The sequence below is a fragment of the Antrostomus carolinensis genome, unplaced genomic scaffold, assembly GCF_000700745.2.
Source record: "Antrostomus carolinensis isolate BGI_N321 unplaced genomic scaffold, ASM70074v2 scaffold52503, whole genome shotgun sequence".
NCBI classification, from domain to species: Eukaryota; Metazoa; Chordata; class Aves; order Caprimulgiformes; family Caprimulgidae; genus Antrostomus; species Antrostomus carolinensis.
Window position 1 is genome coordinate 1,258 of NW_010308397.1, and position 16,718 is coordinate 17,975.

The 16,718-nt window shown below is 44.2% G+C and overlaps 1 protein-coding gene across 1 annotated transcript; it reads left to right on the forward strand.

Annotated features, from left to right (window-relative positions):
* Window positions 1-383: 383 nt before the first annotated feature.
* On the forward strand, window positions 384-16,195 carry DRC3 (dynein regulatory complex subunit 3). Its single transcript, XM_010165726.1, has 12 exons — window positions 384-559; window positions 2,214-2,330; window positions 3,949-4,115; window positions 4,713-4,859; window positions 6,476-6,595; window positions 7,514-7,626; window positions 8,934-9,108; window positions 11,924-12,055; window positions 13,317-13,387; window positions 14,181-14,304; window positions 15,790-15,921; window positions 16,082-16,195. The coding sequence occupies exons 1-12, from the start codon at window positions 403-405 to the stop codon at window positions 16,193-16,195; spliced, it is 1,569 nt and encodes a 522-aa protein (XP_010164028.1). The 5' UTR covers window positions 384-402.
* Window positions 16,196-16,718: the final 523 nt, after the last annotated feature.

Sequence of the window (16,718 nt, forward strand, 5' to 3'; positions counted from 1 at the left end):
TATCTCATCTAAACCTCCCCTCTTTCAGCTTAAACCCATTTCCCCTTGTTCTGTCATTAACTGCCCTTATGAAAAGTCCCACCCCAGCTTTCCTGTAGCCCCTTCAGGTACTGGGAGGCCGCTATAAGATCTCCCCGGAGCCTTCTCTTCTTCAGGCTGAACAGCCCCAACTCTCTCAGCCTGTCCTCACAGCAGAGCTGCTCCAGCCCTCGCATCATCCTGGTGGCCTCCTCTGGACTTGTTCTAACTGGCCCATGTCTCTCTTGTGTTGGGGGCTCCAGAACTGGACACAGTATTCCAAGTGGGGCCTTCATACCTGTTCAATGAATGTTGGAAATAGTAGCTAGGCAGTAATTGTATTTATTTTTCTTTTCTCTCCTTTAAGGCTGATACCATCTAAAAATGAGTGAGTTATACAATAGCATTGAGCCAAACATCATTGATGATGAAATGGTTCAGAAAGCTGTTGAGGAGCAGTGGTCAGAGGACATAAGCAAGCTGACCAAAAGTGAAGGTATTAACTTTAAGGATGTGATGGAGCTGCAGCTTAGTTTTAGAAGTGAGTATTGAATATATACTTTTCTTCTTCTTCTTTTGTTAGAGGCTGATAGAATTAAGCATGACGTGGCTAACTGGCAATTAAACAACCATCACGAGCTTGGATTTGTTATGAGAAAAGTAACATCTGGACTTAAATTTTAGTCACACCTGTATGAAGTGGTTTCATTAGAGCGAGCTGGGTACTTTGCTGATGAGTAACTTCAAAGCTGCTTAACTTTCTGCTATTATTGTCTCTGCTATTCTTATTTAACATTTATATTGTGGTGACACCTACAGGCCACAGGCCTATTGGGCCCTTCTGTACAGGGACAAATCAAACCCTGGGCAGCTTCTGCCATCGCTGGTGATTATGTGAGAGCTGTTTGGTAGATTGTGGTGATCACAGCCCAATTAGGTGGCTTCCTCTGGTCATCCATAGTATTATCACAGCTTGCCTCTTACTGTCAAACCAGTCATAAACTTGCATTCAAAAAATGAAAAGGATGAACATTTGGCTCCGTGTTTGAGTATTTTAAGGGTATGTCATTTCATGGGCAAAAATCTGCTTTTGATTATTCATTGTGTGCTCCAGTGAAATCATAGAATCATAGAATGGTTTGGGTTGGAAGGGACCTTAAAGCTCATCCAGTCCCAACCCCCCTGCCATCAGCAGGGACACCTTCCACTAGACCAGGTTGCTCAAAGCCTCATCCAACCTGGCCTTCAACACTTCCAGGGAGGAGCAGCCACAACTTCCTTGGGCAACCTGTTCCAGTGTCTGACCACCCTCACAGTGAAGAACTTCTTCCTAATATCCAATCTAAACCTCCCCTCTTTCAGCTTAAAACCATTAATAATGTTGAGTTCCTTAGAACAGATTCCCTGTTACCTGATCCTGCATGAATTTGTTTGCAAATACAAAACACAGAACAGTGTGAATATTTTGTCCATGCAATTCCTTGTTTTCTACTGCACTCACTAAACAATAATAGCAGCAAAGCAGCTGATGAAATCTTCTGGGAAGCCATTGAGGGGGGAAAGAGAATTGGGAGTGAGAATGTTCTGCATTTTCTGTCACCTTGGTCCTAATGTTTTGCTGTAGTGCCTAACAACCTGCCCTTGTGATTCTGTTTTTGGAGAAAGTTAAATGCAGAGATATTGATTAGTTCTAAAGTGCAGCCTTCACACAGAGAGTAGACCTCAACTTGCACTGCTGTGATGAGAATCCCCGGAGCAGGAGAGTAATTTACAAAAGCAGTAGCTGGCCACCACTAGCCTGCAAATGCAGAGAAAAGCAGTTTCATCCCAAACCTCCCTGTTGGAGCTGGAGAGGAAAATGAAGGTCAAGGCCTCCTAGTAGTGGATTCATAAAGCCACTCTTGACTGCAGGGCTGTAGTCAGCATCCCCTCAGCGACTCGCTGGCATCGCTGATGAGCAGTGTGCGCTGGTGCAGGACACTGAGGTTAACTGGGCTGTTTCATTGCAATCTCATCCAGCCAGTGGACCTCTCAGCTCTCTAGGGCAGTCATCACACGCTATCCTAATCTGCTGAAAATCATTTTGGAGGTAAGACTGGACATGTTTTCCTCGTACGAGATAGCGTGTCTGCTAAACTGAGAGCTGTCTCCCATGAAAAGCAATTCTGATTTATTTGTTTTTACTGTGTTTTTAGATATCCTGCAGATTGATAATCTGTGGCAGTTTGAGAATCTGACTAAACTGCAGCTGGACAACAATATAATTGAGAAGATAGAAGCTCTGGAGAGTCTGGTTCACCTTGTGTGGCTGGGTAAGATGATACAGGTATATGAGGTGAGATGCCTTCACAGCTGCAAAGCAATCTGCAGTAAAGCCAGGATATCGCATTCCTTCCCAAACACGGGTGATAGGAGCTTTCCCAGGGAAGGCTGTCAGCTGTCTGTGTTTCCTCATTGGGCTGTCAAATGTCAAAATGCCTGAATATCAGAGCTGCAAAACAATCCTTCAAAAGTTTAAAAACTGGATTTAATACATTTAGTGTGGCAGGAACAGGAAGCTGAGATTTCACGGTTGTTTCCAGGGTTTGTACTTGTACCTGAAGGTGATTTTCAGAATTTTTTATGGAAACACCCCTGTGATTTAGAAGCCTGTATTCTGTTTTCAAAACTAATGCAGGCATTTCAGAGCCTAGAACCCACAATCTTTACCCCTATACAGACTCATAGAATCATAGTGGTTGGAAAAGACCTTTTAAGATCATCGAGTCCAACCATAAACTTAACACTACCAATATGCTTAAGGGCTTGTCATCATGGTTGTCCCAAGAAATGCCCATCATTGTAATCTTATGTGACTGCTTTCAACTGAAAACTCAGGATGCTGATAGCAGCATCACACAGTGATGCAGATTTTGATGCTGGGCAGATCAGTGAACTTGCTGCTACAGATTCATAGCTTCGAGCTTTCTCTGGGAACTGCAGCTACATTGCTGGTTGGCAGTGTAAATATATCCTCAGCTGTCTTTGAAAATAGCATGCAGGGCTTTGGGTTCATAAGCACATCTTGAAATGTCTGATGGGTTCTTCTGCCCAGTTGTCTGCACTGTTCTGCTGCACAGATGACTAATGCACTTGTGAAATCAACAGCTGATCACCACAATGTAAGCAGAGTGTTTTGAAGCACACTCATGGGTTTCATTTGCTCAAAGGCTGCAGTGGTTCAGCAGCTGCTGCGTGAGTGTCTTAGCCATCCAGGGGCTGGGGTGATGCAGACAGCTGGTATCCTCATCAACCATCTTTGGGCTCTTGAATCACTCAGTACTCAAATACTGCCCTTAGTCACGATGAATGTGGGTGTTAGGATAGATGTTCTGGCAGGATAAGAGGAAATATCAACGAGTGAAATAGCTGAAGTGAGTATATCCCTTTTCATACCTCCACTGACATCAGGGTGATTGTGAGAGTGGGACTGGTGTGTGCTGGTCCTATAGGAATGACCATGACAGTGGGCACTGGTGTGGCAGGCAACAGCCTGCAGGAAACAAGGTAGGGAGTATCAAACTTGTCACAGAAATACACCTTTTTAAGGCATTTCCTCACTTCTTTTCTTGTATTTTGGGTTTCTCCATGAGGTAGAAATCACTTTCAGGTTGTGTATGTAGACTCTGCATGGAACATCTTCAGCTGGTTCCTCTCATTTAAGTTACATGGAGAGATGCAAGGAGGAGATGTGTACATTGCTTCCTGACCCAGAGAATGAGGATTTAATGCTGAGCCTTTCCTGTGGGACACTGAACACCCCTGAGGAAAATACTGTACATAAACCCCTAAATAAGAACCAGGCTAAAAGCAAGGTCTGAATCAGGGCGTTCAGCTAGAAAGAATTTAACTTTTTCTTGTAAAACCTTTTGTTTCTAAACTTTTCCCCAGACTTGTCCTTCAACAATATTGAAGTAATTGAGGGCCTGGATACCCTGGTCAAACTGCAAGACCTCAGTCTCTACAATAACAGAATATCTAAAATTGAGCACATGAACACATTGCAAGAACTACAGATTTTCTCCATAGGGAAGAATAACCTGACCGCTCTGGAAGATGTGAGTGCTCCCTGTCTTTGCAAATGTTCCCTATTAAAGGATCAAATATTCTAAAACTGATTATTTGCCACTGCATCTGAGCCCCACCTTAGAGAAGAATATGCTCCTTAGGATTTCACTTCCTCTGTAGTCTAAGTTATGGTTTTGGTAAGTTGTCCTGGTGTTAAGTTCTTACTACAGCTATTACTCTTTTAGATGATTGACTCATGGGGGCCCAGTTGTGTAACTACCATCAGCCACGACAAAATTCCTATCGGTTCCCATGAAAGCTAGAAAAGGAATAAGTAGCTACATATGCAAAAAGGAGGGAGTGGAGACTAGGATTTATTTGGGGTTCTTTTGAGGGCAGATTACCAGTCTGAGACCCATGATTTGTCCACCCCATCTGCCTTCTCTCTACACCCATCGTATGTATATTTACAAGGTGAATTTAAGTATTTCCTTTCTGAATGCATCGGAAACTTGTAATTTAATGTTGCCTGTGTCTGGCAGCAGAGCAGGATATGTATTGCAACATAACTGTGATAAAAGCAAGGAATTTCAAGGCTGTGTTTCCTCAGGACTGGAAAGTACAGCATCTCTTTCCCCTTGGCATAGGTGATCTATCTCAGGAGGTTTAAAAACTTACGCACGCTGAATCTCATGGGGAACCCTCTCTGTGACGATGAGGAGTATACACTGTTTGTTTCTGCTCACCTTCCTCACCTGGTATATTTGGACTTCAAGCTCGTGAGTGACACCATGGTAAGCATTTCTGCATTCCCTGCTTGCGAAATCAGGCAACAGCCTCTTACAGATCATTGGCTTTGCTGGTATGCCAGCAATATTCTAACATTCAGGGCTGGTTCCCTGCAGAAATCAGGCTTACAGAAACACACGGTGTTTATTCTGCCTCCACCTAACAGCTGTGAACCTGTAGGCCAAATTCCATCAAAACTGACAGGGAGGTAGAGGTGTCAGAGGCGTGATGTCTTCACAGATCTGGTGAAAATCAGCAGCTGTGTGTGGGAGAGAGGCCTGGTTAATGTCGCTACAGAGAGGCTGCAGTGTGCGTGCAAGCCTCCTTGGAGATCAGAGAATCTTGGAAGACATCAGTCTTGAGACATGGGTCCAGGGGAAAGGAGGCTTGGAGGTCCAAACTCCCTGAGCAGCTTGTTTCAGTAGTGGACTGACAGACTATCCAGGCAAGCAGGTGCCACCAAATGTACTTCCTGCTCTTCATTTCTGCAACAAGGTCTCCAGGGAGACCTCATTTCAGCCTTCCAGTACCTGAAGGGAGCTTAGAAACAGGAGGGAGAGCGACTTTTGACGTGGGCAGAGAGTGACAGGATAAGGGGAAATGGTTTTAAACTAAGAGAGGGGAGATTTAGGTTAGATACTAGGAGGAAATTTTTCACTGAGGGTGGTGAGGCACTGGCACAGGTTGCCCAGAGAAGCTGTGGATGCCCCATCCCTGGAGGCACTCAAGGCCAGGTTGGATGGGGCCCTGGGCAGCCTGATCTAGTGGATGGCAACCCTGTCCAAAGCAGGGGGGTTGGAACTAGATGGTCTTTAAGGTCCTTTCCAACCCAAACCATTATATGAGTCTGTGATTTCTAAGAACAGGACAGTGCATCTGCACCAGTAACCCATGGGACTGCTTTTCCATCCCAGGGCTCAACAGAACAAAGAAGGGGGGGGGTTGTTTGTTTTGTTTGGTTGGGTTTTGGTTGTTGTTGTTGGGTTTGTTGTTGTGGGGGTTTTTTTTTTAAACAAAGAACATGATTAATTGTAAATTTGCTTGGCACAGAGCAGGAGCTGTACTTGGAATGTACATTACTCTTACTGTAGGACTGAAAGGGCTTTCCAGGTCATTGAATCCAGCCCCTGCTCGTACAGACAGTACGTCATAGAATCACATACTTAAATTTGTCAAGCTTCTGTTTCAAGCTAATTAGGTTCTTGCCCCTGCCCCTGTCTTGCCATTTAATCCTCAGAAGAGCATTCTCCTCCGTAGTAAATGTATTAAACTTGTTAGCTGATCAAATCAGAGTTCAAACTCTAGAAATCAAAACAGGCCCTCCTGCTAAAAAGGGAAAAAAAAAACAACCCTAAAGATGAGGAAATGGGGAGAGAATCGTTTCCCGAGACTGAACCAGCTCAGATGCACTGAATGCAGAGTCAGAGTAACATGCCAACAAAAAATGGGATGAGGAATGGATTAGAAACTTCTTAAGTAGTTTAATAAAAAGCCCACAAAGAAATGGAGATGCAGATGTCACTCAGGTCCACGTTCTAGAAAGATTGAATGCTTATGCCCAAATTTGTTGAGCAATGCTGGATAATCCATTAAAAATATTGTATTTCTCTGTATTTCTCAGCGAGAAGATGCTGTTTTAAAGTATCAAGAGCTTACAGAGCCATTGGAACGTGAGGAGGCTCGGGTCCTGGCTCAGCTGGAGGAAGAACAAGCAAAGCAGAAAGAGCTGGAGTACCACAAGGTATGTTTTCTTTGGCCGGTTGTATATTGTCTCAGGAGAAAGAAGCACAACAGATATTGACTTCTCTTTTGCCTGCTTGAAGATTTAATGAGAGGTTAACATCGACTGTGCTAAAACTAAGGCTAGGATTAATCTCTGTGATCTCCAAATCTCATCTTTTGAATGAAAACAGGAACTGCTGTGGAATACATATGACGTGGGGGAACATAATTCTTTTGGCTGAACAATGAAACTACAGATATAGACCCTGCAAAGCTAAACAGTAAATCATACCCAAGGATCTTATCAGCCTGACGTGAGATTGAGAAAATTACAGGTCTGAGGGAACTGTTAGCATTTTTGCTGCTCAGTGACTTTTTTTTCTCCTTCACACTAAGTTAATGATTTTCATTAATTTTATGGTTAACCTCTTCAGGGCTTTCAGTGAGCACTGTAGTCCTGTGAACAGACTGAAAACAGCATCAGGCAGAATGGTGCTTTCACTTGTGATCTGACCTGTAGTTCCAGCTCTCTAGGAGATCAGACTGGCTGAAGAGCAGGAGAGGGTTAAGTGAGAGGGAGGACTCCTACAGCTTTTCCCTCCCTCCCTCCTCAAAGTCCACTGACTCCTTATCTGAAAGGCTTAATAGCCTTGGAGTATGTGGTTGTATGTGATAATGTTTTATATTAGATTAAACAGTGTTTTCCATCCTCAGGCTAGAGATTTCTAGCAGCAAAGCCACATGTGAACCAAGATGGTTTCCACTCGGGTTGCAGGGTGCTTTAATGCCTTGGTTGGTGTATCTATTGTGTTGGTATCACTCTGTCTGCACCAGTGTTCTTCTTCTGGTAAAGTGCTTGTAGGAGAGACACATCCTGAGGACTGGCAGCAGGTTGGCACTCTTTATTTTCCTTATATTGCTCTGATTCTCTTCAAAGGCAGCTTTTGTTGAGTACCTGAATGGATCATTCCTGTTTGACAGTTTGTATGAAGAAGACACAGAAGCTGCCAAACTGGCTTACCTCCCTGGAGTGGGTGACCTGCTGCAGGCATATCCTTCCTGGGTTTAGAATACCTACAGCTAAAACGTCATGCCTTGAGTTAAGAAGGAGGTGCATCCACAGGGACTCTTCATCCCTTGCTTTTGTCCAGGGCTGAAAGCTCCATTGATCTAAGATCTGAGACAGTCTGTGTCCCATTTTGGAACAGTGCAAAAAAAAAAACCCAACACTGCAAGACTGTGAGACCACTGACAGCTTTAAGGTTTGATAGCTCATAAAATATGAAGGCTACAAACAAATGGTTTATATTACTGGCAAGCTGGCCAACCCAGCTTGAAATATCCTGTTTGTAAAACCACTCGTGTCCATCACCAACAGGTCATGAGATTCCAGTGCTTTAACTTCTTACCCTTGTAATTATCATATTCCTTTTCCTTCACTTGAATCAAACACAATTTTGGTAGCCTTCTTTTCTGACCCTTCAAGAATCAAGGCTTTGTACTTTCTTTAAGTCTGGAATCCACTTAAAGTTTAAAATGAGCTATAAGATAAATCTCTGTCAGTTAGATTGTGAGAGCGCAGTTGCTAAAATCATGTTGAAATTGAAGTGGTAGGAGATAGGAACAGACTAATCAGAATGATATGAGTCGCATATCTCACAACCTGCCAGAGCTGGCAATGTGAAGTTTTCAGGCCAGCCTTTTTTTCTGATCATTGCTCCTACACAGGAGATCAGAAAGCAGACACTTTTTTTTTCTTTTCCCTTTTTTCTTTTCTCATTCAGATTAATAGAACATTGTCAAGGCCAGTAACTTGACCTTCCTTAAAATTGCATTACACTGTTGGGGAAAAATGCATCACAGCTTAACTACAATAGACTCTGGAAACAATTCCATTGCCAAGATAATAGCAGAAGAAAAATTGACATTATTTTTTGCAATGCTACCGAGTCAGTAGTTTATTCTGTGCTCTGGCTGTAGACTTCAGAGCGGTATTTATTAACTACGCAGGCACTGTATTCACACTTGTGAAGACAGATAGGGTTGTGTGCTTCATTCCACTGCTGTGTCAGAAAAAAGTCAGAGAAGTAGATGTATTTCTTTTTTTTCCTCAAGGCCTTTTTCCCCCTTGAGTTGCCACAACTTTCTCCACACCCTTAAGGCAGCAAAATCCCATTTATAAAAAGTGCATGGGTGAGCCAGTACCACAGACAGAACACTTGGCAGCCTGCTGCCAGCAAGAACCATGGGGGTTTACAGCAAGTAGATGTAACTCTTGTTGCTCACATTTGCAGAGGTAGAAGGAACATAGCGTGTTGCTCCACTGAACAAGCGAAAGACCTTGACTCTGGTGTCACGTACAGGAAGGAGTTTGTCTCAGTTTGTGAGAATCTGTTTAACTACGGTCTGAAAGAATATGAAAAACGAGAAGCTGAAGTCTCTGATTTCTACAAATGCCTTCATGAAGCTTTAACAGCCGACCAACAGGGAGGCAGGAAAATGATCCTAGACTTTGAAAATCAGAACAAAAGGGTAATGTTGTTATAGTTTTGTTTGTTTGAGACATGATTTCTCTACCTCATACGCCAGTTTTTCATTTCACTGAGAACAAGGTTAACTCCATTAAAATTAGGAAAATTATTCTGGATTTACAGTGCTGTAATAGGAACCAGTACTTGGTCCCTAATGGCAGAATCAGAGTGGTTGAGGTTGGAAGGGACCTCTGGAAGTCACTGGGTCCAACCGTGCTGCTCAAGCAGGGTCACCCACAGCAGGCTGCCTGGGACCACGTCCAGATGGCCTTTGAATATCTCCAAGGATGAAGACTCCACAGCCTCACTGGGCAACTTCTTCCAGCTCAGTCACTGATGTTTCTTTACATTTTTTTTTTTTACTGTACAAATCTATACCAAGAAAAATGGTTCTATTAGCTAATATAATGTCATTAACTAACAGTGTTAAAAGATTTTTAGTACTTTATGTAGGAAAAGAATTTGGTGATTGAATTTTCAACCCTTTGGTCAAACCACAACCAGCTAACACTGACAGCCTTTATCTAGACTGGAAATTCAGCGTAGGACAAAATTTACATGTCATAGTGTTATCTTATTGTCCACAGACATAAAATTCCTTCACTTTTCAGAAAAAAAAAAGTGGCTAAACATGGTGGGGTTTTTTTACTTTTTCTTTGCTAGCCAGAAAAATTACCAGTCTGTAAGAAAATGGAAATGCTCAACCTTTCTTTTAGCTTAAGTATTTTTTTATTAAGTGGATTTAAAATATATTGGTAGAGATTTATCAGATTTAATGCCACTTCCCTTCTCTTTGAGGCCTCCAATAGCTCTTCCTTCATTGAAAAATGGGGACGAAAAGGAAGGAGATTGCAGAGTATTCAGTTTGTTTTCAAGTAATTTTCTGCTTCAGTTCATTTAGTCAAAAACAGCTCAAAGAACTTTAACAAAAAAAAATAGAGAAAGTTATTGTAGTGTATTTCTAGTCTTTTAAAAGCAGAAACTATCTCTTTTTTTTTTTTCATTCTGCTCAACTACAGCCACCCATTGTGGCTGCTCAGGGCGTAGCTTCTAGCTGGATCCTTTTCTGACCACGTATAATAGGTGGATCATTATTTTGTTTCCACAGAAAAAATAAGGGGGGAGGCTGAAGCCTGGTACCACTGTCAGCTGAGCAGAGCAAGTCCCTGACAACTGACAGCAGAGTCACGAGCGCTGGCTCCCTTTGAAAACCAGGTCACTTTTATTTAGGTGCCTTGTCACAGGCTGGCAGCTGCTGAGTCACTCTGAGCCCGGGTTCTTGAACCTTGCTGACTCATGCTGGCAAACAGAGTCCATCAGTTCTACTCGGGACGTGACTTTGCAGCCTTACCAGAAGGCAACATATAAAGATTGATATTCCTATTCAGTTAATTTGCACTTGAATTCCTGATAGATCTTTTTATTTAGCAGTGGACAGGTACAGTTGGACTCAATGATCTCAAAGATCTTTTCCAACCAAATGATTCTATGATCTTCCATTTAAAAAAAAAAGACACAAACCCCCCACAAAACCAAACCAACAAACCCCAAAATCAAACCCAAAGAAATATGGGTGAGACCAGATTTTGGCCCTTCATCTTTCTCAGATGACCTGCAGGCTCAGCTATGGATTGAGCTACAAGAACAGGACACAGTGGTCAGCGTGACAGTTTTCATACAAATACTGGAGGAGTTGATGTCAAAACTGAACACTGTATTTTAACAGCATTTCCCCATTAATTTAAAATTGCTGGAGGAGTTCAAAAGGTGCAGAGATCCCAGCAGCCTGAAATCTGTAAGCCACTCATGGGGGCTGTTGTCTCTCTGTAATCCTTTCATGCAAACTTGGGTAACCTGTAAGATACCTCTGCTCTCTGAAGATGGTTAAGGAGCAAAGAAGCATTAAAGACTTTGAACGTTGAAGTTACTGCTCCCAGAGGTGCAGCTTGAATGGCTGGGGAGCTTTTCGAGCTTCCTAACTTGTTTACATTGGAAAAGAAGATACCTTGCTCCCCTTCCCCCCTTTTACCACGTCAAAGTTTGGGTATCTAGCTCATTTCCAGACATGAGTCTTGCCAATTATTTTAGTCAGAATTCTCTATTTTAGCCTGTTCAGTTCCCTCTCAGGAGAAGTGGATTAGACATCTCAAGACATATATATTTTTTCCTCCTATTAACATTTGATTGTTAACTTATTTTGAACAGACTTGAAAATAATACATTGCTCAGCACAAGAGGATTTTTTTTTTGATCCAAGAAAACATAAATCTTGTCGGATACAAAACTGACGTCAATATTTAATTCTGAAGGGCAATAAATCCTTGCTGTAAGGGGAAGGCAGGCAATGATAGGTATCCCATATTCAGAATACTAAATCCTGACCCTACACAAGTCAATCAAGATTCTCCTTGACGTGAAGGGGATCAAGATTTAGGCCTGCATTGCTTTCTACGAAGTAATTGTTAATCTCTTCTTCCTGGCCAGCAATGTCAAGAATCTCATAATTCATTTTTTCCTGGAAATGTATCAGAAGGGGAACCAAAGTTGGAAGCATAGAAGGGGCAAAGTCTTCTGCTGCCTGGAGGATGAAGAAGCATTTTCAGTGATTTCACTGCATTGCTCCTGCATCGTTAAGGTGGTAGCACACCTCAGCAGTGTTGACTACCCAGCATGGAAATCTGGAGACATCCTGAATCATCACATTTCATTTCAGCTAATCAGCAGCAGGAACTTTTCTCACGTATATAACAAGTTAATTAAATTGCAATGGAGTGCTGAACACAAACTGTAAGTAATTTATGTATCTCTGTGTTTAGAGGCTGGATGAGATTCATAATGCCAGTAGTTATGATATTGCTGAGTCTAAACGAGCTGAGTACAAGGAGGACATACTTCAGCTCTCAAAAGTGCTCATGACCTCGGAAATGCTGATCGCTGACCAGCTGGAGGTAAGGGTCAAGCACATACCTGGGAGACCTCACACCCAGAACATGGAGGGGTAGTTTTTCTCTTGCTCCATCCCTCTGTTTAACAGCCCATTGCACAAGGAGGGGGACATGGGTCTTCCAGTCAGGCTGATGTTTTGTCTCCATCTGACTCTTTCTCTGCTCAGAGCTGATCTGTGTGAGATCAGGCCCTGGACATTGATCCATTGCAACAGATTTCAGAGCAGAGCACAATATGTTCTTCACATCTATCCAAGCTGATTTCCCAGACTTTAGAGAAAGGGACTTGAGGTCCTTCGGTCATTTTATAGGTCTGTGTACAGAAGTCACTGCACAGCATGGGGTATGCATTTGGGATTCTAGAGGTGTCATTCTTTGATCTTTGCCATGAATAAAATTACAAACATTCATGCTCCACTTACTGCATTTGCTTGCATATTAGCTGCCTTTTTTTTCTCCCTAGACTTTTCCTCAAAAACTGGGGCAAGGCTGCTAATGTGCATCTTCATTTAAAACCCCCCCCCCAAAAAAAAAGAGTAAGCTGTTTAAAAATTAGCAGGCAGGAGCTGGGGCCTGTGTGCAAGCAGATGCAGCAGGTTACATCTTGTGAATGTGCATGACAGAAAGCAGCAGCTCAAAATGGATTCCTCACTGCATCAGGATTGTGCCTTTCAGTGTTTTCTGAATTGGTCCTCATGTCTCTGCAGTGATGGAATGAGCAGAAGCATTGCTCCCTGCATGCCCTCCTGGATCTGCAGGATTTGAGTAGCTGTATTTGAACTCTTGTATTAAGACACTGAAGTAAGTGCAACACTTCACAGATTTTTCCATCAACCATTTTTGAGAAAGGCAGCAGCAATTTTAGTTCTGAGGACTAAAATAAAAGCTACAGTAAGCCCAGGCACTGGTTATGCTTCTGACAAGAGGCTCTTCACACGTACAAGGGGACTGCAGCATGGCAGTACACAGGAATACAGCACTCTGTGCATGACTTAGGTGAGGGTAAAAAAGGATCAGCTGGCTTGTGCCAGACACCGAGTAAAGGTTTCATTCAGTCAGCTTCCCTCCAATAAACTGATTCTGATTGTCTGTCCCTGAAGGACACTTTCAAAACACTTTAAATGCTTGAGGCAGTTCAGACTGTGCTAATAACAGCAGTGAGTCCAAATTATAATTAATTGTAGATTCTTCCTAGACTCCCTGACTCCCTTTTATCTTTATGCAGGTTTTCATTGTGATATTTCCTCTTTTTTTCTCTGTTAAGGAACTAATAAAGGATTTTAAAGGAAACATTGCTGTCACAGCATCAACATTCATTGAGAATGTTAAAGAGATATATCCTTTTGACAGTAGGTTGGCCTGGACCTCCCAGTGATGTGTGTGTATATATATATATATATCTCACCACTAAATCCAGAAATGAGCCATCAGCATAGAATTATTATTATTTATTTATTTTTTAATCAACAGAAAAGGTCTTTTCCCAGCTTTGCAAGAAGAGCCATTTAAGGTGCCCAGCTTCTCTCTGTGGAAACTCTGGAGAGCCTGTGCTGAAAGTCTGTAGGACTTACAGAGCTTTTGCCCCCTTGAGAATCTTCCTTTCTTCTCCACACAGCCACGACACAGCCCTGGGAAGATCTGCTTAGACTGTTTTCTATGTACACTCTTGCCCTAGCAGCCAAAGACATACCTACCATTCCTGTTGATGTTTCTTTAAAAGGCCTTTATTTTTGTGGTGTGGATATTTTCTGGAACAAAGTGTGATGAGAATACCAAAATGTTTCAATGACAGGTTACACTAAATATCTACATCTGTTGGCCTCGTGTAAATAATTGCACCATATTCAGAGTTTAGCTTATATCCTGGGAGCCCTCCCTCAATTTCCTTTACAAACCTGGGCCCACTCTTAGTTCTGCATAATTTCTTGCAGCGAGGATGAGACGTGATGTGTGTGAGCTGCAATTAAGAGCAGAAAGTGTCTATCCTGACACCACAGCAGCTTCTGGCAGCAGCCAGGTTCTTCCTTGTAGATGCCCACTGTGTGGACACAGTCTCTAGTTACAGGAGGTCATGTAACCTCTAGAAGTGAGCGATCTGCTCAGCCTTTTCCTTAACCACCATCTGTACCATGACCCAGTGCCGGGACCTGGAAAACCGTCACCATGAAAAGCTGCTGGAGATCTCCATCACCATGCTGGAGAAATCAGTGAAGAATGAGCTTGATGAGGATTTGCCAGCTGATGTTCAAATGGTGAGAGCATAAAAAATAAATTAATCTCTGCTAGGGAGTTGTCAAGAAGAGGAGGCCACAGCCTCTTCTCTAAAGGGAGAGGTTTTCCAGGAGGCTCAGTACTGCTAGAGCCATGCCTAAACCAGAGCACAACCTCCTCCCAAGAGGCCCCAGCTGCCTGGCTGAACTGCAGCGCTGCCAGGCATCTCCGTTGACTAGGAGAGAAGATAACTGCACTGCAGGCTTCCCTGGGTGCTGCCAGAGCTGGTGGCAGCAGCCCAGGAGAGGTGCTGAGGAAATGTCTCTCCTGCCTCCAGCACAACTCACTTCTCTGACTGGTTTCCAGACAGCCCCAACCCAGCAGGCACTCAGGCAGCATCTTTGCTGCACTGGCAGCTGGTTTTGTTCACATTCTGCCTTCTCCCCCAGGAGAATCTGACCACCGCTCTGACTTTCTTGCACCAGGGCTCTGTTTGCCTCCATGATTCCAAAAGCCCTTCCTAGAGCTCCCCAGCCCATGATCTGATCCACGGCCAGGACATGACATATCCAATGGGGCTTTCCACTGAGCCCTCCGTCTTGTTGTGGTACCAAAGACCCCAGGAGCCTTTCAGAAAGCACAAAGATCATTGCAGTGCTCCAGTCAGCCACGCTGCTGACCTTTTTGCTTCCGTTATTCCTTCATTTAAGTGACTAAATGACTCGAGTTTTTGCATTTGCTGTGGTTTTTGCTCTGTCCAGATTATCCCAGCCCCACCAGTACTCCAGGTAATTGAGAGCTAACAGACAGAACAGACCCCTCAGCCCCCGGGGGAGCTCCCTGCTTTATGGCCTGTGCAGATGGCTGCGGTTCCGCACTGTCGCTGCGCACCCATTTTGCCTTGTTGCCATCCATTTCCACCGAGAAGCAATCGTCATTTGTTCAACAGCTGCACTTGGCTGCAGGAGGAAAGTCATTATGGTTGAGCAAAGCCACCCTCTATATAGAGCCATGAGGGAAGTCACCGCTTCGATTAGAAGCTGGGACTCTCCAGAAAAAAAAAAAGAAAAAAAAAAAGGAAAAAAAAGGAAAAAAAAGAAGATTTACAGCCAGTGCCACCAGTGCAAGACACTCTTCCAAGTGTGATTTTCCACTTCCCACACCTGCTGGGCCAGGCGTGCTGGAGCATATGCTGCCTGGCTCCAACACCAGCTGCCCGCAGGGGCTCACTGTGTGCTGCAGCAAAGCACTCAGCAGCAGGCACTTCTCCCTGCTCCAGGAGGTAAGGCTGAGAGGGTGCTGCCTCAGTTTCCCCACCCAAGGTAATACTCCATTACACCATCACGAGGCACAGACAAAGGGTAAAGCACTGGGTTCATCCTGATGACCAGGGTTTTGTCTGTCTGAAACAGAGGGCTGATTTTCTTCCCCCGAGCACTGCAGTTACTGTGCTGCTAGCTCTGAGCTCTGCTGATTTCCCTACGTGCCTGCCCCCCCTCCTCTCATCCGGTCACCTTATCTCCTAGCTTCTTGTGGACAAAAACACCATTGTCAACGCAGTCAACATGTCCCACAGCATCCGCCTGCGGAAGATTGATAAGCAAGAGAGCAACATCCTCAGCAACACCTACCGCTGGGAGGCTTCCGTGACCGAGAAGGTAAGAGACCCTCATGCTCAGGGGGATGGGGCACAGACAGGTCTGGCCCAAGTAGGGGGGACGCTGCTAGGAAAGATGCTCCCTCGTCTTTACTGGAGCCTTCTGTGCTCCAGGGACCCTGACAAGCTGCTGATTCACTGCTTGGTTTCAATCTGTTCAGGCTTTCCAAAATGAGATTGACAGAAACCGTGACCGTGTCAAAGAGATCATCCAGTACATCAACAATCTGCAGGAGGAGCTGGATAACATCAAGATCCCGGAGCCGATGGAGTAAATCTGCCATGGGCTGGGCAGCTGCCTCAGCTGGGGGCACACAGGACAGCCCCCCAGCAGCAGCACACGCAGCAGGGATGGCTGCCTCTCTATGCCTGAGCTACCTGGGACGTTCCAGGCCAAAGGTGTAACTTCTTCCATCCCACCATAAACTGCAAATAAAAGATACTTATCGACTCTGGAAAAGCACATGAAGCTCTATCTCTTCCATCATGTTGGCATGAAGCCTGTGCAGACAGAGCTTAGACCTGGTCACAAGGGGTTATGGATCAGCTGTGAGCTGATTGAACCAAATCATCGTAGCGTATCATGCCTGAAAGCTTTAGTACCTGCAAGCACAGCGCCAGGAACCTGTGAGCCACGGGAAGACGGCAGCAGCCTGGGAGAGGAGCACTCTCCATCAAACCACCCCCAAGATAACAGCGGGTTTCCAGCTCAGCAAGCACAAGGCTGGCAGGGGCTCTGTGTGCCTGGGAACCTCGTCTTCTCAACCACCTCTCACAAAAAGCAGTTTTCTGCAGCGT